General features: G+C 41.7%; 4 protein-coding genes across 7 annotated transcripts; 1 reads left to right on the plus strand and 3 right to left on the minus strand.

The window, feature by feature from the left end:
- Positions 1-55: 55 nt before the first annotated feature.
- Positions 56-2460, minus strand: LOC118365358 (uncharacterized). Of its 3 annotated transcripts, none has more exons than XM_052490993.1 (6): positions 2337-2460; positions 1713-1868; positions 1435-1560; positions 1252-1332; positions 937-1084; positions 56-629 (listed from the first exon to the last, which is right to left on the minus strand). In XM_052490993.1, the coding sequence occupies exons 2-6, from the start codon at positions 1858-1860 to the stop codon at positions 521-523; spliced, it is 612 nt and encodes a 203-aa protein (XP_052346953.1). In that variant the 5' UTR covers positions 1861-1868; positions 2337-2460; the 3' UTR covers positions 56-520. The 3 variants fall into 3 exon arrangements, with proteins under 3 accessions (XP_052346953.1, XP_052346955.1, XP_052346954.1); XM_052490995.1 differs by having other exon boundaries at positions 1435-1557; positions 2337-2458; XM_052490994.1 differs by lacking the exon at positions 2337-2460 and having other exon boundaries at positions 1713-2329.
- Positions 2461-2574: 114 nt separating this feature from the next.
- Positions 2575-4371, minus strand: LOC127906051 (U11/U12 small nuclear ribonucleoprotein 25 kDa protein-like). 2 transcript variants are annotated; one of them, XM_052490997.1, is made up of 5 exons: positions 4115-4371; positions 3899-4004; positions 3365-3439; positions 3205-3269; positions 2575-2889 (listed from the first exon to the last, which is right to left on the minus strand). In XM_052490997.1, exons 1-4 carry the CDS (start codon positions 4227-4229, stop codon positions 3212-3214), a joined length of 354 nt encoding a protein of 117 aa, XP_052346957.1. In that variant the 5' UTR covers positions 4230-4371; the 3' UTR covers positions 2575-2889; positions 3205-3211. The 2 variants fall into 2 exon arrangements, with proteins under 2 accessions (XP_052346957.1, XP_052346956.1); XM_052490996.1 differs by having other exon boundaries at positions 2577-3269.
- Positions 4372-4432: 61 nt separating this feature from the next.
- LOC118365359 (DNA-directed RNA polymerase III subunit RPC10) lies at positions 4433-5816 on the plus strand. The gene is made up of 3 exons (XM_035747517.2): positions 4433-4691; positions 4815-4902; positions 5161-5816. The coding sequence occupies exons 1-3, from the start codon at positions 4581-4583 to the stop codon at positions 5286-5288; spliced, it is 327 nt and encodes a 108-aa protein (XP_035603410.1). The 5' UTR covers positions 4433-4580; the 3' UTR covers positions 5289-5816.
- Positions 5817-7263: 1447 nt separating this feature from the next.
- On the minus strand, positions 7264-20213 carry LOC118365360 (cell death-inducing p53-target protein 1). The gene is made up of 6 exons (XM_035747518.2): positions 19904-20213; positions 16427-16487; positions 15734-15894; positions 14928-15071; positions 14519-14801; positions 7264-10039 (listed from the first exon to the last, which is right to left on the minus strand). The coding sequence occupies exons 3-6, from the start codon at positions 15816-15818 to the stop codon at positions 9928-9930; spliced, it is 624 nt and encodes a 207-aa protein (XP_035603411.1). The 5' UTR covers positions 15819-15894; positions 16427-16487; positions 19904-20213; the 3' UTR covers positions 7264-9927.
- Positions 20214-21950: the final 1737 nt, after the last annotated feature.

Here is a 21950-nt window from a genome sequence, read left to right on the forward strand (position 1 = left end):
AGCCACCACTAGGCTTGGAGAAGTCACATGCAGCTTTAGAGTTTACAGACCGTGAAACACTATTTTCCTCTGTTTTACAATTCACACAGGCTTTTTGCAGGTCAATAAAAAATCTAATTAAAATAAACAATTTAATGCAGTTCCTCTTAATAAATTGCATCGGTGAAGACATTTTATTCCAAGAACAATGCGATACATACTAACTTGAAATGTACGGGATGACGACGATGATCACAGGAGTGGTGGGAGTGACACTGACCACAGTACAGTTGTTGGGAATTTAGGATCACTTCTCACTCAGCAGAACATGTTTCATTATGGCTTTGCTCCATTCAACATCCATTGTCCATTTCCTCCTCATCCACTGCTGTCCTATATCTGCAGGATGGGACAGGGTGTCTACTGAACCCCAAATGGGTCACCTCAGATTCATGGTAGATGCCTCATCATCACAAGAGGGGATGTCCAAGCCCAGTCTGAGACCTGTTTATTAGTCTCTGTGTACATGTGGGCCCTTACCTCAGAGCTTTTTGATGGTGATTATTGGACTTCGACACTTAGGACATCTATGCGTGATATCTTTGAAGTTATCAATGCAGAAAGGGATAAGGCAGCAGCCAGCCACACAGCTGAATGAGAATAGACCAGAAAGGATAGTGTTAAACTTTGCATCCCATCAGGTGATGTGATTATCAGATATGACACTAGCGCAAAAGCACTGGCTTTTGTTCCAAACTGAAATTTGCATAGTACTGCAGGAAACATATATCTGGAATGCAGTCTCCAAAAAGCACCTTTGTTAACCGAAATATCCTACTCCCTCCAACTCTAGATGAAGCATAGAGTTGAAAACACCTCATTGTCGACCTCCTGTCCATTCAAAGATGGCAGACAATTGGTAGTAACACAGCAGTAAGACAGTGCAGGTCAACTCACCCAAGTATAGACATTGTGACACAGACCAGACAGGCCACATTGCCTATTGAAGTGACAATCTCTGTGGTGATGAACTGTCGACACTGTGGGCACTGGGTCTGAGCTGAGCAGGGAGGAAGTTTCTGGATGTCCAGGATGACCTCCGGAGCTATGGAGGGAGTGTAGTTGTGACCATATGACATCACTCATCTATAGGACTAGCCTTTGATCTAAGCATGCCAGGAAAATAATTGTAGCAAAATGGGGGAACTGCTTGAAATAACCCACAAATGAACAAGTTCACACCTCATTTGACTCTCAGTCCAAGTGACTCACCTGGTATAGAGGGTGGAGCTTCAACAAAGACAACAGAGGGGTCAGGGAGAACAGATACACCCCCCTGACTGATGATGCACTCTGCAAAGGACATTAAAGGGAGACAATCATGATCAGAATGGGAGTATTAAGAGAGTGCTGTGTGAGAACAGTATCACCATAACATAGGTATAGTAGACACACCTTTTATTTGGTCCTTGGAATGGAGAATGTTATCTTGCCTTTCCTGCAGCTCTCTCTTCTTCTCAGACAGCTCCTGCAGTTCCTTATCAAGGCATTGAATCTCAGTCTGCTCCTTGGAGCCATCTGCTGGACAAAGAGAGGTAATGCATGTCTCGGATGGGGTCAGTGATAGAACACATCAGCCCAGCTGGGTGATAGCTAGAGGCCACATCACATCCATTCCTGCCATGTGCATTTACTCAATAATAGCGTTTCTAGACAGTGAATCTCCTCTTTACCTGTGCTACTGCGGTTGGTGCGGTTCCTGAACTCCTGCAGGATGGTCAGCATGTTCCTGCGATCGATCAGTTGCTGCCTCCTGAATGACAGTTGGTTCATCTCCATGGAGATCCTATCCAGCTCCCTGTGCTCAGAAGAGCCAGACATCCTGGGAGCTAAAAAGAACCACCAGCATCAGACATCAAAGGTGGAACATTTCAACCCACCACCAGTCAATGCCACCAATCAGGTAGTCCGGTCTGAAATGCATGCCAGTCGCCCAGAACTATATAGTGTTAGGACAACAAATCCATTTCTTCAGATGATTGGGTCATGAAGATAGACACATTCAGATCAATTCGATCTATTCCTGTTATACAACTTGGATGATAAGCCAAAAGACACAGCACTAACTTTATGTATCAATGTAAGCATCAACCTTGCACATCTACAAATACTTCATACCGAGACAAACTAATGTAAGGAGATCACGTTCTGTTTGTACAAGTCAGATAGATTGATGTGACCCAACATGACTAAAAAACAAGATTTCAAAGATACAAAATATATTTCACATTTTCTCTTAGCCATCTTAGCTGCTGCAAATTAAATGGTTACTGTAATGAGACAATATAGATTTTTACCTGGTTTCACTGGTTGCTCCCAGATTGTGCTGTGGGAACTGTGATGCTCCTCTATGTACGCCAGGAAATAGTGAAATATTTTGCTTGTTTTCAACAAGGACTACTACCTACAGGAGATATTTACATATTGTGGTTGAACTCTCACTGTTAGAACAGGCGGCACACCCAGGTCTGGTTAAATTATTTAACGCCAGATAAAATTGTAAAACATGTTCACTGTAATTAGGTGATATTTCAGGGGTGTTTGGTTGCACTGTAGCCTTTATTCATATTTGAAGTGGCACAATTTTACTGTACAAAATGACAAGAGAATATGGCCAAACAATAAACAATTGAGACTGTACGAAACATTCCACACAATCATATCTACGACATGTAAAAAAAAAAAAAACGTTTGAGATGTCCATTGAAAAAACTTTTAGACATCAACTGAGTCATGTCAGTGTATGACTATAGTTGCTGTACATCTCCAGGTTGAAACATAGAGGTCTGAAGCAACGGGGACTGTGCAGGCAACTCACAGAGTAGGCAGGACTCCACACGGTAGTGAGATCTGAAGTTGGAAGCTCATTGTTCAACTCAATGTATTATCAATAATATTATAAACATAAAATATAGATTTAAAAGGGTTGCCAGTGTTATACTCCCATGGGGAGTGCAAGAAATACACATGTTGAGTCCTTTCGAAATGAGTATTATCTTATTATAATGGAAAATGCCACAGGCACATAAGACAGTGGTATTTTCCAATAGCTTCTCTCGTTCACACGGCCATAAAATTGTATTAGTTACAGTCATCATTACAATGGTACCACATTGCCTGTGAACATCTTTCAGATGAGATCGTAGTTCAGAAGACTACTTGTACCTCCGTTTCACTTCTTCCTCAGTCTCTTCATGAATGTCACCTCATCTCTGTTTCTGATCCCATAACTGACAATAAAACAATACAAGAAATGTTGTTTTCAGTTAACAAAAGCATTATGTAATATACTCCATAATCACAATGGTGTTTCATTGCAACTTACTCCTTTAGTTTCATTTTGTCATCATCAAGCTTCTCCCCTTGAAATATGAGATGAAAGGTTCTCCATACGTATCTCCTGCACACAAAAAGCAAAACTGTGAGTGTGTGTGTGTGTGTATATAACTATTGTTGTGGGGACAAGAATTTTCCACAAGAATAGTAGACAAACAAAAAATTTGACCAACTGGGGACATTTTGTTAGTCCCCAGAAGGCCAAATGCTATTTCTAGGGGGTTAAGGGTTAAGATTAGAATTAGTGTTCGGAGCTAGGGTTTGTCTTAGGGTTAAGGTTTTCAGGTTAATTTTAAGAATAGGGTAAGTGTTACGGTTCGGTTTAGGGAAAAATGGTTTTGAATGGGACTGAATTGTGTGTCCCCACAAGGTTAGTGTGTGTGTGTGTGTGTGTGTGTGTGTGTGTGTGTGTGTGTGTGTGTGTGTGTGTGTGTGTGTGTGTGTGTGTGTGTGTGTGTGTGTGTGTGTGTGTGTGTGTGTGTGTGTGTGTGTGTGTGTGTGTGTGTGTGTGTGTGCGTGTTACCAGCTGACATGCTTCACCCCACCCTCCCGTTGCTGTTTCAGCTCCATGAACCTCTGAATGGCTTTCTTCAAATCCAGCACCATAGCATTCTGCACCACCACTATGGCTGACCAACACACATTGGAATGTCACTTACACACACACAGTATCATTCATTTGACCTGCTCAAATAGAACAGAAATATGGTATTCTACTAAGCAACAGTCAGAAACTCACGCATTACTTCGCCATCCGCTTTGCATACACGGACAGTCATGGCTTGGCCATACTCCAGAGCAACCTGGGAATTCACCTCCTCCAGAGTCTTGCTAAAACATTTCGCGACCGGCATGTACGTCACTCACAACATACCGGAGTCAAACTAGCCCGAGTGCAGGTTCTGACTTGTACCGATTTGGGATACTGCTATTTCTATCATAATTGTTCCATTTCTAGGGCTCCTTTTCTAATATAATACAATATAGTTAACTTTAAGTATAAATTAGAATTATTTTAAGAAGGAACCATAAAGAAATAGCAAATGTTGTTTCTTACCGAACCTTTTTAGATGTAACAACGTTTCACACTAGAGTGGAGGTCAACAACGCTGTCAGGATTTTTATCATTTAGCTAAATGATTGAAATAGATGTATAAACTTAGCTACATTGTGAGATCGGTTCTGGCCAATTTAGTCAAAAGAATATGCTTCTGTTTTGTCCAACATGTGGGAATGTGTTGATTGTAGAGGAAGGACAGAAGTGCTATCGATTCGCCTGCAACACATGTCCGTACGTGCATAACATTACTAGGAAGGTAAAACTAACTTTTACTTAATTCCTAGACTTATTGCCAAGTAACTGATGTCTGTCACGTGTTCTCTCTTACAATGTCATTTTAAAACGTATTGATACATTAACATGTCCATCTTTCCCATAGGTAAACAACAGGAAGTATCCCAAACTGAAAGAGGTTGATGATGTGCTTGGTGGAGCTGCAGCCTGGGAAAATGTGGATTCCACGCCAGGTAAATGACCAAATCAGCTGCATAATTTAGCTAACATTTCAATCAGTATGTGGTCACTGGTCATCCATGCCTAAAATGATAGAACACGGGCTGGATTGTAGCCCAAAGGCTGGCAGATGGCATAGCTGGATTAGATTTGCCCAGCCTCCTGTGTCCACCACCAGACCTATAGAGGACAGCTGGTCATAATGGCCCATATTCACTGTTACTTATAGCCAGGTATGTATTTACTCTAACCCTCATATTCGTGTTCTTTAGAAAAATGTCCCAAGTGTGAGCACCCCCGAGCATTCTTCATGCAGATTCAGACAAGATCTGCAGATGAACCGATGACGACGTTCTACAAATGCTGCAATTATGAGTGTGGACATCGCTGGAGAGACTAAACCGGATGTTCAATTGGATCTCTACCTGAGAACACTAGTTGAGTCAGCTAACCTGGTTTTATAGTGTATGTGCTGTAGCCAAATGTTCTGTTGCCATATGCCAGACAGCTTTGGCATAACAGTGAATAAACAGGAGTTTTCTAATAGCACAAATAGACTGGACCACATGGCTACTAGTTGACCACACCATTGGCGCTGAGCTTGTTGGTGAAAAAGTAGCAAGAGTTGATGTAATATACACTTCTACCAAATATGCTTTATACACAAGAGTATATCCTTTCTTTATTCAGCATTGCGATTAGTTAACTTCTCTTTGTGTTTCCTATTACATTCAGAAGTCAATTGCACTTCCAATTTATAGCTGAAGATACATAATTTGTGTTTGAGTAGTTGCCAAATGGCCAGAATCCATTGTTGGAGTCATTATTTTATTTCTCCTAGATTTGTTTTACATACTATAAAAATTGCTTTGTGTTTTTGGATTGAAAGAGTATGACTATCTGATAAAATTACTAATAACATCACAAATACTGGTTTGTTTTGTTAAAATAACTGCACTGTATGCAACAGTAATGACCCAACTCATCATTTAGATGTACATTAGACAATTATTTATTTTTTTGAGGGGGCAACAGACCAACTACAAAGACATTCATTGTGTTCAAAGTTAAATACAATCCTTAAACTCTGCTTTTACATGTTCTTACACAGCCTCAAGCCACTTCACACTGCATGTAGAAGATTCAAGAGCGTACAAAGTTAAGAGACCAGCCTGTGAAACGTGTCCATAAGAATGCATGTATGTACATGCAGACATACTCCACCTGCCGTCAGTGTTTACTGTATATAAGCATGCTGGTTATTGGTAGTATTGAGGAGACGAGACTCAAATGAAGCAGACAAAAGATCTTGCATACCATACGTTGGACTGGATCGAACACATTAATATGAAGCAGATGATAACATCACTTGAATCTGCATTCGAGATTACATTATTTCAGCCAAGACTTGGTGACGAACTTGCTTTTGTACACCTGTATCTCTATGGCATATCAGATTAACATGCATCAGAGCAATAGTGATCAAAGCTAGACAAGGAACACTAAAGAGAAAGAGCAGATTGTGGCGTTGAGACCTTAACTTTGCTTGAACAGATGATGTAGCAGGTTTATGCACAGAAATGCTGAATACGAAAGAATGTATTTGAGATGAGGTTGAATGTGAAGGACATTCTGTTTATCATTAAAGAAATTATGTAACCCATCAAAAAAGGTAGTAAAACACTGACGAGGGGAAAACCCTGGATGCACTCTACTTTAATTATTCTCTCTGAACATCAACTGACAGACATGACCAGTGAAAGGATCATCTGTTTTGGATTGGGCAGGACAGAGTAGTGTGGGCCAGCAGCACAGATTGACACACATTGGCCTCGTGACACAGACTGGACATATGGCCTGAGAGGATGAGTGCACAAAATTACAGTGATATCGTGCAGAGCGCTTCATCATTCTAATGTGCCCCTCCAGCAGAGCGGATTGGACACTGCCAGCCAGGTCGGCTTCGCTCCGTTCCCTTCCTATATGGAAAAATACAAGGAAACCTGTTTTTTCAGTGTGGACTGATAGGTCAACTAGAAAATCTCGGTCTCTGACATGTGCATGGTGATGGTGCTCGGTGACTGCATGGATGTTGAAGCACAATGTAGCCCTGCATCAGTGACAGGTGATGTGTTTGTGGAAAGTACAGGATTATGAGTAAAGATCAGGTTCACTCACACTTAATTTGACACCAAGCCACATGTAAATGATCCTTAATATGACATAGTCCAAGTTGTTGACAAAAGTCTTACAAAAACTAGCTAGTCTCCTTACCAGTTGGGTCTTAATGATAACGAAGCTTGGCAAGCAAGGATATAAATGATCTAACTGAATGGCAGTCTAAACCACATAAATAAATAAAAACTACAGTAAAGTCATGGCAATTATGGTTTTATGAATGTATGAAATTTCACATGGGAACTTGTGCATTCGCAATACAAGCACACATTTTCTTCATTATCAAAATGTAATACATTAATATGGACATGACTGGCATTATTGTGTAACAGCTCTAGCAAAATTCACTGGACATCAAGTGACAAAGCACAATAGAGGATTTAAAAAGACAGTAACACATACTTCTCTCACTTCAGTGAGAACAACTCAAATTAACTCAGTCTTACCGACTCGAGTTTGTCCTAACAAATCTGATACATGGTTATTTCCTTGTAACATTTGAATTGGATATACATTAAGGTTGTAGGACAAACAGGGTGATTAGAACATAAACATAAAGTAGGTCTCAGACATGGACATAACCTTCCTTGTCCTCAATATTAACATGTTAAATTACATTAAATAATTACAAAAACAAAATACTGACCCTGCAATTGCTGATGATTGCTGACAATTTTGATTAAAGTGACAAATGTTTACAGCTTTCCCAAAGTGTGACCTTTCTCTACCCCTCAAGTTTGCTCCATAAATGTCAAATTCAAAGCCTTCCTGTAACCAAAGAAGTTTTTTATAAAGTATGCAAGATGTACCTTGTCTGCAACTCATCTTTTCTCAATTGTTATAAGTTTCTGTTTTTAGAGCAGGTTCGGTCCTGTGTGATGTGTCTATCTAGCACTTATCTAAATGCCTGTACATAGCTAGGTAATTGAGTCTGGACAATAAATATAGCAGAGGTGGCTGGTGGGAGGAGCTATAGGAGGACAGGCTCATTGTAATGGCTGGAATGGAATCAATGGAATAGTACCAAACAAATCAAACACATGGACAACGTGTTGGACTCTGTTCCATGGATTCCATTCCAGCCATTACAATGAGCCTGTCCTCTTACAGCTCCTCCCACCAGCCTCCTATGATATACAGTAAATATAGTGAGTGTGAACAAGTAAGTGCTTTAGAAAGTGAGGGTAAAGTTAGGAGGGCTAAATGAAGCACGACACACTGAGCAAATGTTGGAGAAAGAACATAGGCTGCAACTACAACCATGAGGAGCTGTGAGTTAATGTGTGCATAAGAGTTGAGTTGATACGGTGGGGCAAAAAAAAAGTATTTAGTCAATTATGCAAGTTTTTGTGCAAGTTCTCCTACTTAAAAAGATGAGGCCTGTAATTTTCATCATAGGTACACTTCAACTATGACAGACAAAATGAGAAGGAAAAAAATCCAGAAAATCACATTGTAGGATTTTTAAGGAATTTAATTTGGAAATGGTGGAAAATAAGTATTTGGTCAATAACAAAAGTTTCTCAATACTTTGTTATATACCCTTTGTTGGCAATGACAGAGGTCAAACGTTTTCTGTAAGTCTTCACAAGGTTTTCACACACTGTTGCTGGTATTTTGGCCCATTCCTCCATGCAGATCTCCTCTAGAGCAGTGATGTTTTGGGCTGTTGCTGGGCAACACAGATTTTCAAAGATTTTCTATGGGGTTGAGATCTGGAGACTGGCTAAGCCACTCCAGGACCTTGAAATGCTTCTTACGAAGCCACTCCTTCATTGCCCGGGCGGTGTGTTTGGGATCATTGTCATGCTGAAAGACCCAGCCACGTTTAATCTTCAATGCCCTTGCTGATGGAAGGAGGTTTTCACTCAAAATCTCACGATACATGACCCTATTCATTATTTCCTTTACATGGATCAGTCATCCTGGTCCCTTTGCAGAAAAACAGCCCCAAAGCATGATGTTTCCACCCCCATGCTTCAAAGTAGGTATGGTGTTCTTTGGATGCAACTCAGCATTCTTTGTCCTCCAAACAAAACAAGTTTTTACCAAAAAGTTATATTTTGGTTTCATCTGACATTCTCCCAATCTTCTTCTGGATCATCCAAATGCTCTCTAGCAAACTTCAGACGGGCCTGGACACGTCTGGCACTGCAGGATTTGAGTCCCTGGCGGCGTAATGTGTTACTGATGGTAGGCTTTGTTACTTTGGTCCCAGCTCTCTGCAGGTCATTCACTAGGTCCCCCCGTGTAGTTCTGGGATTTTTGCTCACCGTTCTTGTGATCATTTTGACCCCATGGGGTGAGATCTTGCATGGAGCCCCAGATCAAGGGAGATTACCAGTGGTCTTGTAGGTCTTCCATTTCCTAATAATTGCTCCCACAGTTGATTTCTTCAGACCAAGCTGCTTACCTGTTGCAGATTCAGTCTTCCCAGCCTGGTGCAGGTCTACAATTTTGTTTCTGGTGTCCTTTGGTCCATAGTGGAGTTTGGAGTGTGACTGTTTGAGGTTGTGGACAGGTGTCTTTTATACTGATAACAAGTTCAAACTGGTGCCATTAATACAGGTAACAAGTGGAGGACAGAGGAGCCTCTTAAAGAAGAAGTTACAGGTCTGTGAGAGCCAGAAATCTTGCTTGTTTGTAGGTGACCAAATACTTATTTTCCACCATAATTTGCAAATAAATTCATTTTTAAAATCCTATAGTGTGATTTTTCTTCTCATTTTGTCTGTCATAGTTGAAGTGTACCTATGATGAATTACAGGCCTCTCTCATCTTTTTAAGTGGGAGAACTTGCACAATTGGTGGCTGACTAAATACTTTTTTGCCCCACTGTACACGTGTCTGTCAGTTGGTGGTTAGCAGATGCGCTTGTATGTGTAGATGTAGCCCTTGCAGTAGGGGCAGGTGTGTATCACATCCTTGAGATCGTCGATCAGACAGGGAATCAAGCAGCAACCCAGATCACACCTGTGGTAGAGAGAGAAAATAAATTACGAAAACAAACCACCAGAGAATACAGACCATAAATCAATAGTCTTATTATAGCTAACATCCCGCTGCTCTCCTTCATTTCATTCTGTGGTGTTTGGCCGGAAATCAAATATTTCCTGCCGTAGTATATTATTCTGTGTTTATACCATGGCATTGTTGAATACTCGTTTCTGACTGGCTTGAAGGTCATTCTAGAGCGTGCATTATTTCCTTATGAGGCATGGTAGAATTCAATGGCTACTTCATTCTTATATGTTCTATGCTTGAGCTGCTTTTGAAAGCAAATGTTTAAATTGAAAACATTATTGGCATTGTTGCATTCAATTTTCATAACAGCAAGCAGAACTGATGGTTTGGTTAGCTATACTAGCAAGTCTGTTTGGTTACCGAGGAAACTACTCTCGTTACAGTGTCTTCAGAAAGCATTCACACCCCTTAACGTTTTCCAGATTTTGTTATGTTACAGCCTGAACTTAAATTGGATTCAATTGAGATTTTGTCATCACTGGCCTACACACAATACCCCATAATGTCAAGGTGGAATGATTTTTTATTTGACAAAATGAACAGATCGTACCCTTTTTTTCCTCCAAAGTTTCACATAAAATGACATACCCAAATCTAATTGCCTGCAGCTCAGAACCTGAAGCGAGGATATACATATTATTGGTACCATTTGAAAGGAAATACTTTGTTGCTGTGATAAAAGCGTTGTTGTTGTGCACTCTCCATGCACTCGCATGGTATTTTTTGAACTGTAAATTGGGCAATGCAGTTAGCTTAACAATAATTTAAGCTTTCTGCCCATGTAAGACATGTCTATGTACTGGAAAGTTGGCTGTTACTTACGTCATCCTAGACACATTAGCAACAACCGTCCCGGTTTAGGGACACCGATCCCGTAGAGGTTTTAATTTAAAAAATGAAAAGTTGAGTCAATAAATACTCAAACCCTTTGTCATGGCAAGACTAAATAAGTTCAAGAGTAAAATGTCTCTTAACAAGTCACATATAAAGTTGCATGGACTCACTGTGTGCAACTGTTTTACATGATTGTTGAATGACTACCTCATCTTTTGTACCCCCCACACACAGTGGTGACTCGTAATGGTAATGTTCCCTAGTTGCACCGTGATTGGCTCAGTATTCTGTCACTCATGGGGACACCACGTCACTGCCAAATCTAAGGGTAGGGCTCGAAAATGTAAGCCTCTTGGGTGCTGCCATAGATCAGAAGTGCCCATCCAAGAAGGCTCAAGGTCATTGGCCACAGATAAAATGACATCAAATCCCATTAGATCTACAGTAGCTTTGATTGGACTGATCAAGTCAGCATCACACTTTCCAAAATCTTCACTAGTAATCATCCTCAATCAAGTTGACGATCTACTTGCAAATCCTTGTCATATGAAGAGAAATAATAGATCAAACGTATCGGTGCTCATCGGCCAATTGGCATAAACATTACACAACAAGTTGGAAATCGCAAATTCAACAATGAGTGGTTTGGAAGGAATCAGTCTATAACTGCCAGTATTGCAACGCAATCACTAGCCTGCTATTCAATGGAATGGCTGTGTGGTCCAAGTCTGGGTTTAAGGGTCTCTTTTCCAAGCTTAAAATTATAAATATTCAACATTGGCCATGCTGTCAATCCAACATGATTTCTGCCGCACTCAAAACAACTTAACTTGGAAATCTGACTTCAGTGAGTTCAAGACAACTAGGAACTCTGGGGGATGAGCTCCAGCTGTGGAAATAAGTTTTAAACGGTCATCCAACTCGGAATTGTAAGTCAGGAACTCGGGCCTCTTTCTAGAGCTACGACCTGAAGATCACTGACGTAATCATGGTTCGACCCAGTTTTTTCCCCCAAATTCACAGTTGTCTTGAAGCAACAGAAATCCAGAGAAGGCCAGACTTTGATGACAACATTTGCCCACAAAGGACCGCTGCGCCACCTTCCTGTTCAAATGAGCACAGCACAACAAGGTGAGTCCACAAATGTCTTGTATGCTGCTGCATAAATTATGTAATATGCCAGGGAGATATGTATACGGTAGCTAAGAAAGTAATACTAAGTGTATGTTGTGTAGTAAGCTTGTGTAGTAGCCCATGTGCCTCACCCTATTTCACCTACTGCTCTGACCTTGTGGTGCACATGTAGACTATAACCTGTTTTTGAGAAATGTAATCATTGAATATTGTAAGACCTTTCATTGTCTGCTTATGTGCCCTTTATTTATCCTACGGTTCTGACTTGGTGTACAGAGAGAACGGCCTATGTTCTGAATTCTGCCTCTGTACATTTCAAAAGTACTGAACAAATAGTTATATTGACTACATCTGTCCTAGCGCGCTGATTAATGTCTTAATCGAAATTACGGATTGTCTCTTATCCACTTATCGTCCCCTTATGCCACAGTTTGTATATCTCAATTGTCAGTAGAAACCACATTTGTTTAAGCAAGTCAGCCAAAACAGCTATGTTTTTTTAAGGCAGTAAATGAGGCTGAATGAGCCGTTTCGCTGCCAGACAAGGCTCCGCTGGTAGCCAGGTGTAGCAGTGTTAAGGTGTTGGGACTGCTGTTGGGACTCTGCTGTTAGGATAGCTTTATTTAGGCCCTAACAGTTTGTGGACACCATTTGTCACCGTTATAGTGCAATTAATTTATTGTTTAGTGTTGTGGCTTTGCTGGCATGCACCCCCCTCAAAACTTTTTTTGATCCACCAAGATTTACATGCTAAAATCACCACTTCCCACACATACAGATAATTGTATGGTCCCTCAGTCGAGCAGTGAATTTCAAACACAAAGACCAGGGGGATTTTCCAATGCCTCTCAAAGAAGGGCACCTATTGGTAGATGGGTCCAAAAAAAAGCAGACATTAAATATTCCTTTGAGCATGGTGAAGTTATTAATTACACTTTGGATGGTGCATCAACACACCCAGTCACTATAAAGATATAGGCGTCCTTCCTAACTCAATTGCCGAAGAGGAAGGAAACCGCTCAGGGATTTCACCATGAAGCAAATGGTGACATTAAAACAGTTAGAGTTTAATGGCTATGATGATGGAGCAACAACATTGTAGTTACTCCACAATACTGACCTAATTGACACAGTGAAAAAGAGGAAGCCTGTACAGAATAAAAAAATACAAAACATGCATACTGTTTGCAACAAGGCACTAAAGTAATACTGCAAAAATGTGGCAAAACAATTAACAATTTGTGTTGAAGAAAAAAAGTTACTGTGTACCACTCTCCATATTTTCAAGCATAGTGGTGGTCCATCATTTTATGGGTATTCTTGTAGTCATTTTAAGGACTGGGGAGTTTCAGGATAAAAATAAACAGAATGGAGCTAAGCATAGGCAAAATCCTAGAGGAAAACCTGGTTCAGTCTGCTTTCCACCAGACAATGGGAGACAAAAATGGTGGTCTCGCAAAGATCAACAACCAATTTGACAGAGTTTGAAGAATTTAGAAAATAATAAAAATGGGCAAATGTTGCACAATCCAGGTGTGTAAAGCTCTTCGAGACTTACCCAGAAAGACAGCTGTAATCGCTGCTTCTACAAGGTATTGACTCGGTGGTGTGATTACTCATGTAAATTCAATATTCCTGTGTTTCATTTTTTATTATTTTTGCTAGCATTTCTAAAAACATGTTTTCACTGTCATTATGGGGTATTATGTGTAGATTTTTTTATTTTATTTATTCGTTATTTTACCAGGTAAGTTGACTGAGAACACATTCTCATTTGCAGCAACGACCTGGGGAATAGTTACAGGGGAGAGGAGGGGGATTAATAAGCCAATTGTAAACCGTGACTGTGATGGTTTGAGGGCTAGATTGGGAATTTAGCCAGGACACCGGGGTTAACACCCCTACTCTTACGATAAGTGCCATGGGATCTTTAATGACCTCAGAGAGTCAGGACACCCGTTTAACGTCCCATCTGAAAAACGGCACCCAACACAGGGCAGTGTCCCCAATCACTGCCCTGGGGCATTGAGATATTGTTTAGACCAGAGGAAAGAGTGCCTCCTACTGGCCCTCCAACACCACTTCCAGCAGCCAAATGGGTGAGAATAAAAAACAACACATTTAATACATTTTTAATTCAGGCTGTAACAACAAAATATTGAATAAGTCAAGGGGTATGAATACTTTCTGAAGGCACTGTATCTAGTAAACTTGTTAGCTACTTCAGTGGATGTTGAACACATTTCTACCTGCAAATGAACACATTTCTAGCAGCAAATGTGTTCAATTATAGCCATGGTGTGAAAGAGATGATCAACTCTGGGCTTTATGCGCTCTCTGGAAAATAATGTGGTGGAACACACCTACGTCGTTTATTATTTTCCATAGAACGTATAGCCACTTGTTGGTTATCCGTTACATAACCTCTACACAATGTAGTACACCAATTCTTCCTCTTACCCAACAAAGAAGCAGAAGAGGCAGAAGACAGCGTTCATGAGGCCCACGCTGTGGTTGATACGGGTGATGATGGGCTGCTGGCAGTGGTGACACACAGTCTGTACAGGTGCTGTCTGGAATATCTCCCCCTGTAGCACGGTCACTGTGGTAGCTGTCCCAGGGGGTACCAGCACCGTGTGAGCCGTCTGACCTGCCACAGGCCCAAATTGAATGGGCCCCGGGCCAAACTGCCCCGGGCCAAACTGCCCTGGGCCAAAGTGACCTGGCGGAGGGTAGAAGCCACCTGTAGGGTAGAAACAAGGCGGTATGTACTGTTTATGTTCTGTATACAGGTGCTATGCCAAACACGGGTATGCATTTAGAGTCGCCCATCTTATTTAATTCCCTCTGTAGACCAGTGTATGCCTACCATGTGGTATGGGCATGGCCCCATCTCCTGGGACGTGTGGCGGCAAGAAGCCTGGCTGTAGCGTGGCCTCGTAGGGTGGAGGGCCATAGTCTGGAGGCAGGGGGTGTCCCTGAGGAGGACCCGTCGATACAGGGACCGCCGAGCCTGGGAGAGAAAACACAGACAAACAAGAAGGATTTATTAGTGAGCTTTCACAGCAATGATTGATTGAAGAAACATTACTTATGTTGGGCTTAAATCAAGTAAGGCATTGGCCCATTATTGAGAACATGCATCATCATCTGTTACTCAGGCCAGAATAGTTCTTTTTCATAGCTTTACAATTCTCAAGGATTTGTTACGTAGTTTGTAACAAATACACTTTGTTGATCACATTCCCTTGGCTGGTCGAAACAGTATTTTGTTGTAAGGAAACCTGGGGTGGAGGGGGAGCCCAGACAAAGAATGATTTGTTCACAGACAGGGCCTATTTTCAAGGTTTCCCTGGTGATGTTTCTCTAGGCCTTTCTCTAACCAGCCACACAAGAGCTGATATGGGAGGCATTTAGAGGCAATTATGCAAATTCACACCAGTTTCCTTACAGCTAGTCAGCTACAGTGCAAATATTAAATCAGCAGCCCAGTCGAAGAAACCAGATGGTATTTTGAAGTTCACAGGTATGCCTGTGCGTGGTTCCTACCCTAGACTTCTGTCCATTTGTAAAATAGTCTCTTAAAATGTCTCTTTTTGTAGTCTTGTCCCAAACTAAATGTTTTTTCCTCCACATCATACACAAGAGAGAGAGACAGTTCTAAAATAATTGTACCCGGAATGGCTGGCTGTCCATTCTTCTCCTTGATAAGAGGGGCGCTGGGACCTCCGGGGTAGGGAGGAGGGGGGTCGCTGGACATGCTGACTGGACCTTTGGATGGGGGGGCCTGGGGTAGAAGCTCCACTCACCACTGGCCTTGAACTCACTCAGCCAGTCTGTGAGAAGAACACACACACAGGCCTATCTATCAGTTCACTGACAGTCAGTTCAACAGCCACACACTACATACAACATGATACAGCAGCTGCCTCGCAAGTAAATTTATTTATTTGTAATTTTGTCTCAGTATTGACTCGTCTAGGAAGAGCCTAGATCTTTTCAATCAAGTGAATTGGTATGATAAATATGATGGATGCAGACAACATTCAACAGTATAGCTGGATAACGCTGGGTTTAAGCTAGGGCTAGGCTACTGGCTCTGAGGCCTCTAGAATATTACATTTGCAGGGATTTAAGTCAAAAACAATGGCAATTGCTTTCAATCCACCCTTTACCTAAACGTGTGTTAGATGATAAACATTAGTATTGTTTATTATCCTAACACACTCACGACAGCAAACATTAGGGAGTTTAGCAATGAGTTGGCAGTCTGACATTAAAACAGAATTGACCTAAAGCCACCAATATTTACAGAGAAACAGAACCCATGGCAGCAGAGTGAAGAGAAGGGACATTAGTCATGATTACCTGCTGATGACAGTGGGGAGTTTCCACCTACAGAGCCTGCTCTTCCGTCAGGTCCAACAGCCTATAAGAAAAATGGGAGAGAAAAAAGACAAGTTTATTGCATGTGGTCCTATTTGTAAATTGCAATTGCTACTTTCTCAGGCAAATGAAAAACACTAACAATATGCAGCCATTAACAAGTGCTAGGTTAATTATAGACAACTTGCTTCTCTCAAATATTGGTGCAATAACATTTAGTCTCCAAGATACTAACACATGCCTGCCCATTAATCACAGTTGACTGCATCATGGCATTCCTATGACTTCAATTCATTCACCTGACAACACAAACGCTTACCCAAAACAATCGCAGTAGCCTTTAAATAAAACAAGCACATTGCCACAAAAATGGAGCAGCAAAGCTGTCTGGTGTAACCAACTTAGCCTATGTCAACGAGAAATTTAGCTCTATAGTCCTACAATTCACTTCAGCATAAAGGAGATTGACTGGCCAAACGACACAGGAGGAGCGGACATTATTGGAACAGTTAAGAACTAGATATCAAATGTTATTTGTCACATGCACCGAATACAACAGGTGTAGTAGACCTTACCGTGAAATGCTTACTTACAAGCCCTTAACCAACAATGCAATTTAAAGAAAATACACACGCAAAAAAAAGAGATAGAATAACATAATTTAAGAGCCGCAGTAAATAACAATAGCGGGGCTATATACAGGGGGTACCAGTACAGAGTCAATGTGCGGGGGCAATGCAAATAGTCTGGGTAGCCATTTGATTAACTGTTCAGGAGTTTTATGGCTTGGGGGTAGAAGCTATTTAGAAGCACCGTGGACCTAGACTTGGCTCTCCGGTACCGCTTGCCATGCGGTAGAAGAGAGAACAGTCTATGACTAGGGTGGCTGGAGTCTTTGACAATTTTTATGGCCTTCTTCTGACACCTCCTGGTATAGAGGTCCTGGATGGCAGGAAGTTTGGCCCTGGTGATGTACTGGGCCGTACGCACTACCCTCTGTAGTGCCTTGCAGTTGGAGGCCAAGCAGTTGCCATACCAGGCAGTGATGCAACCCGTCAGGATGCTCTCGATGGTGCATCTGTAAAACCTTTGGGAGGATCTGAGGACCCATGCCAAATCTTTTCATTCTCCTGAGGGGGAATATGTTTTGTTGTGCCCCCTTCACAACTGTCTTGGTGTGCTTGGACCGTGGTAGTTTGTTGGCGATGTGGACCCCAAGGAACTTAATCTGCTCCACTACAGCCTGCTTGCTTGGTCCTCCTTTTCTTGTAGTCCACAATCATCTCCTTTGTCTTGATCATGTTGAGGAAGAGGTTGTTTCCCTTGCACCACACAGCCAGGTCTCTGACCTCCTCCCTATAGGCTGTCACATTGTTGTTGGTGATCAGGCCTACCACTGTTGTGTCATCAGCAAACTTAAATGATGGTGTTGGAGTAGGGCCTGGCCGTGCAGTCATGAGTGAACAGGGAGTACAGGAGGGGACTGAGCATGCACCCCTGAGGGGCCCCCGTGTTGAGGATCAGCGTGGCGGATGTGTTGTTACCTACCCTTACCACCTGGGGGCAGTCCATCAGGAAGTCCAGGATCCAGATGCAGAGGGAAGTGTTTAGTCCCAGGGTCCTTAGCTTAGTGATGAGCTTTGAGGGCACTACGGTGTTAAAAGCTGAACTGTAGTCAATGAATAGCATTCTCACATAGTTGTTCCTTTTGTTCAGGTGTGAAAGGGCAGTGTGGTGTGCAATAGAGATTGCATCATCTGTGGATCTGTTGGGGCGGTATGCAAATTGGAGTGGGTCTAGGGTTTCTGGGATAATGGTGTTGATGTGAGCCATGACCAGCCTTTCAAAGCATTTCATGGTTACAGATTTGAGTGCTAGAGGTCGGTAGTCATTTAGGCAGGTTACCTTAGTGTTCTTGGGCACAACGGACAATGGTGGTCTGCTTAAAACATGTTGGTATTACAGACTCATATGTCATCTCAGCAATGCAGCGCAATTAGCTACAGATTAGCCTAACACTTTCCCTAACAGACTCTACAACAACATAAACCTCACCTGACTACTACACGTGTCTGAAAACAAACACAGCCTAGCCTTGAGAGCAGGACACTGCTATGCCACCAGCTGTCCAAACCTGCCATCCATACTTCGGCCTACTAGGCTTCACTTTCCCAGGTCAGCTGACCATGCCTGTGAGAGATCACCATGCATGTCAGGGTGTCTCGAATTTGAACATAAACAGATTAAGAGGCTGGCCTGCCTGCTCCAAAACAAACAGTCAGAATGCCAGATAGCACAATAAAAATTAGCCTGTCAAATGACTGGGTAATCTAAGGCAGAGGAGGAGGAGGAGGAGGAGAGCTATCCAACCAGTTAGTGAGTGTGATGTGAAGACTGATTAAGCTGGGGAAATGATATGTATGATAGAAATAAAAATGTACAAATGCATGCATGGCATCTGAATGTAGGCCACAATTCTATGAGAGCTAGGCTAAGTTAATACCCGTATTGTGCCCAAAGCAACCTAGATAAGGCCATGAATTTGCACTTGCTTTGTTTGATTAAACTGGAAAGTAAGCGTTATACATTACAACAGCATCAGAAATTCAGAATCAGAGTACAGAACACTTAGGTTTAAGGGACCTCCAGAGACGCTTCAGTCATGCACTTCATTATGTCTGGATGAGTTTGATTTGATCACAAACATTTGAAACGGGCCTTCATTTGTTATAACATTACACTGAATTCCAACAAAGTCATTGAGGATCAATGATGGATGTTACAAAAAAAGTGCCATTGCCAATTTATGTTTAAGTAGAATATGAATGAGCCATCATCATTTTCAATAATTTACCTAAAAATAAAGAAGATCAACTACACTATTTTGTCATGTGGAACTGAATCAGGGGGGTGACATACAACAACACCAGCATAGGGCTCTCTAGTGAGGCAACTTTCTAGAAAGCTTCATCCATCCTTTTCCTGAATCCTCTTGCTACAGTAACTTTATTTACATAGATGATCCGCTCAACCCACCAGACAAACACTCTTTACGTAATGTAGCTAGACATCGACACAGTTTATATCAAACATAAATTGCTATCTTAGCTAGCTAGCTCGTCGTTACTGCATTTAGGACTTGTTGACGTGAGAGAAGCCTCGATTTGACTGGACGTTTACATCAGCTAGCTAGCGTTATACAACTGTCTGCCTAGTTAGTATAGTTGCTACTGTAGCTAGTTCAACTAGCTAGTTAGGTATCTAGCTAGCTATTATTTTCATCCGTGAAAATGGAACACATTTCAAAAGAACAGTCAAGTTACATGTAACGTTAGCTAACTCACATTGAGTAACATCAGTTTAAAACTAAACGGAGATTAACGTTAGCTAGCTACGTTACGTTAGCTAGCTGATTGCCTCTCAAATATTGTTTCCTAGTTATCTCTACACGGAATTTACCTGATGTGTTGTCTCTTCCACACAATTGGAATTAGGTGATGACGACAGCTATATCACAAGCCTGTTTGCAGGGAAGTCAAATGATGACAACCGTTAGCTCGTCTGTTTATCATTCATCTACTCAACATCCGCCTCTTGTGGTGCTTTCAAGACAACTGGGAACTCGGCGAAAAAAACGAGGTCAAATCACGACGTTGGCGAGCTTCAGGTCGGAAAGTCGGAACTCTAGAAAGATGCAGCGTTCAGAACTCGGAAAGAAATCAGTTCAATTCAAATGGGCTTTATTGGCATGGGAAACGTGTTTGCATTGCCAAAGCAAGTGAAATAGTATTTACAATGTTGATTGTGCTCCACTGGTTGCCATTTTCACATGGCAACGGCAACAAATGTCACTGCTTTGATTGCACAATCGCCTAACAGATATGAGTTTATCAATGCCTGATTTGTTTTCAAATTCTTTGTGGTTCTGTGTGAAATATGTATCTAATGTGGTCATACATTTGGAAGGAGGTTAGGAAGTGCAGCTCAGTTTCCACCAATTTTTTTGTGGGCACACAGCCTGTCTTCTCTCAAGATCCAAGTCTGACTATGGCAGCCTCTATCAGTAGCAAAGCCATGCTCCCTGAGTCTGTAACGTACATAGTCAAGGTTTTTCTTAATTTTGGATCAGTCACCGTGATAAGGTATTCTGCCACTGTGTACTCTCTGTTTAGGGCCAGATAGCGTTCCAATTTGCTCCATCTTTTTGGTTGATTCTTTCCAGTGTGTCAAACAGTTATCTTTTTGCTTTCTCATAATTTGTTTGGGTCGAATTGTGTTGCTGTCCTGGGGGGTCTGTTTGTGAACAGAACCAGCTGGCTGAGGGGACTCTTATGTAGGTGTTTCACCTGTCTTTGTGATTGTCTCCACCCCCCTCCAGGTGTCACCCATCTTCCCCTGTGTATTTATACCTGTGTTCTCTCTTTCCAGTTGGTTTTAGTTTCGTCAAGCCTACCAGTGGTTTTCCCCCTCTGCGCCTGTCTCGCGATTGTTCCTCTTGTTGACCATTCTGCCTGCCATCCTGTACCTTTGCCCCACCTTCCTGGATTACTGACCTCTGCCTGCCCTTGACTTGCCTTTTGCCTGCCCCTGTGATTATAAACTGTTGTTACTTTGACATTGTCTGCATCTAGATCTTACCTGAAACGTGATAGTAGGTTCATCTCTCTATGTAGATGAGAGCTTTGTGGGGGAATGTGAGGGTATCGCTTCCGTTTAGGTGGTTGTAGAATTGAACAGCTCCTTTCTGGATTTTGATAAATAGCAGGTATAGCCCTAATTCTGCTCTACATGCATTGTTTGTGGTTTTGTGTTGTACACCAGCTATATTTTTGCACATTCTCATTTTGGTCTTTTTATAATAACTAACTAACTGAGATAACTGACGTCATTATTTGACCTGCTTTTCTATTTTTTTGTTGTCTTGAAGTCTGAGGTTTCTGAGTTCCCGATTGTTTTGGATGCGGTATTCGAGGGGGATTTGACTTAACAGTGCTCCACGAGAGATATTGTGGAACTGGAAACTCTGACATCTTTCTTGAGCTCCAATTTAAAATTCACCGACGTCATGATTTTGATTCGGGTTTTTTTTCTAGTCTTTAAGCACAATTTTCCCAGCAACCTACTGCTCTGGGTATGACGATGCATTATTTGTTTCTGTTTCAGACACATTCTTGCACTTTTTAGAAGTGTCACATTTGTAGACACCGATGATACTCAGTAACGTAACAAAGATGAGAAATTAAGCTTTTTCATATGTAGACTAATGGCCTAAAAGTAAATGTATTATGGATATGTCAACATTGCCCGTAACATAATGTTGAAGTTATTCTATTTGATGTATAAACATTTTGAACATAGGATATTTACTGAGAATGGGTTAGATGGGGACTCTTGGATAGCGTATGTTGTTCAGCTGTTAGCCTAGGCACTACGCTTACAGATCACCTATCTTCTAGGCTTGATGTGCATTCCCCGTAATACACTCGTGTCCCCCGTGGACTGGCTG

Source organism: Oncorhynchus keta, chromosome 32 (assembly GCF_023373465.1).
Source record: "Oncorhynchus keta strain PuntledgeMale-10-30-2019 chromosome 32, Oket_V2, whole genome shotgun sequence".
Lineage (NCBI taxonomy): Eukaryota > Metazoa > Chordata > Actinopteri > Salmoniformes > Salmonidae > Oncorhynchus > Oncorhynchus keta.

What these genes read in the sequence shown, in the direction of transcription:
- LOC118365360 (XM_035747518.2), bottom strand. Translation starts at nt 15,818, where the DNA reads ATGTCCAGCGACCCCCCTCCTCCCTACCCCGGAGGTCCCAGCGCCCCT. An exon ending in TGGACAGCCAGCCATTCCGG is followed by an intron (nt 15,072 to 15,733) that starts GTACAATTATTT and finishes TTTCTCTCCCAG; the next exon opens with GCTCGGCGGTCCCTGTATCG. An exon ending in GGCCATGCCCATACCACATG is followed by an intron (nt 14,802 to 14,927) that starts GTAGGCATACAC and finishes TCTACCCTACAG; the next exon opens with GTGGCTTCTACCCTCCGCCA.
- LOC118365358 (XM_052490993.1), bottom strand. Translation starts at nt 1,860, where the DNA reads ATGTCTGGCTCTTCTGAGCACAGGGAGCTGGATAGGATCTCCATGGAG. An exon ending in CACCAACCGCAGTAGCACAG is followed by an intron (nt 1,561 to 1,712) that starts GTAAAGAGGAGA and finishes CTCTTTGTCCAG; the next exon opens with CAGATGGCTCCAAGGAGCAG. An exon ending in GTCACAATGTCTATACTTGG is followed by an intron (nt 630 to 936) that starts GTGAGTTGACCT and finishes ATTCTCATTCAG; the next exon opens with CTGTGTGGCTGGCTGCTGCC.
- LOC127906051 (XM_052490997.1), bottom strand. Translation starts at nt 4,229, where the DNA reads ATGCCGGTCGCGAAATGTTTTAGCAAGACTCTGGAGGAGGTGAATTCC. An exon ending in AGCGGATGGCGAAGTAATGC is followed by an intron (nt 4,005 to 4,114) that starts GTGAGTTTCTGA and finishes TGTGTTGGTCAG; the next exon opens with CCATAGTGGTGGTGCAGAAT. An exon ending in GGGGTGAAGCATGTCAGCTG is followed by an intron (nt 3,440 to 3,898) that starts GTAACACGCACA and finishes TTTTGTGTGCAG; the next exon opens with GAGATACGTATGGAGAACCT.
- LOC118365359 (XM_035747517.2), top strand. Translation starts at nt 4,581, where the DNA reads ATGCTTCTGTTTTGTCCAACATGTGGGAATGTGTTGATTGTAGAGGAA. An exon ending in TGCATAACATTACTAGGAAG is followed by an intron (nt 4,692 to 4,814) that starts GTAAAACTAACT and finishes TCTTTCCCATAG; the next exon opens with GTAAACAACAGGAAGTATCC. An exon ending in AAATGTGGATTCCACGCCAG is followed by an intron (nt 4,903 to 5,160) that starts GTAAATGACCAA and finishes CGTGTTCTTTAG; the next exon opens with AAAAATGTCCCAAGTGTGAG.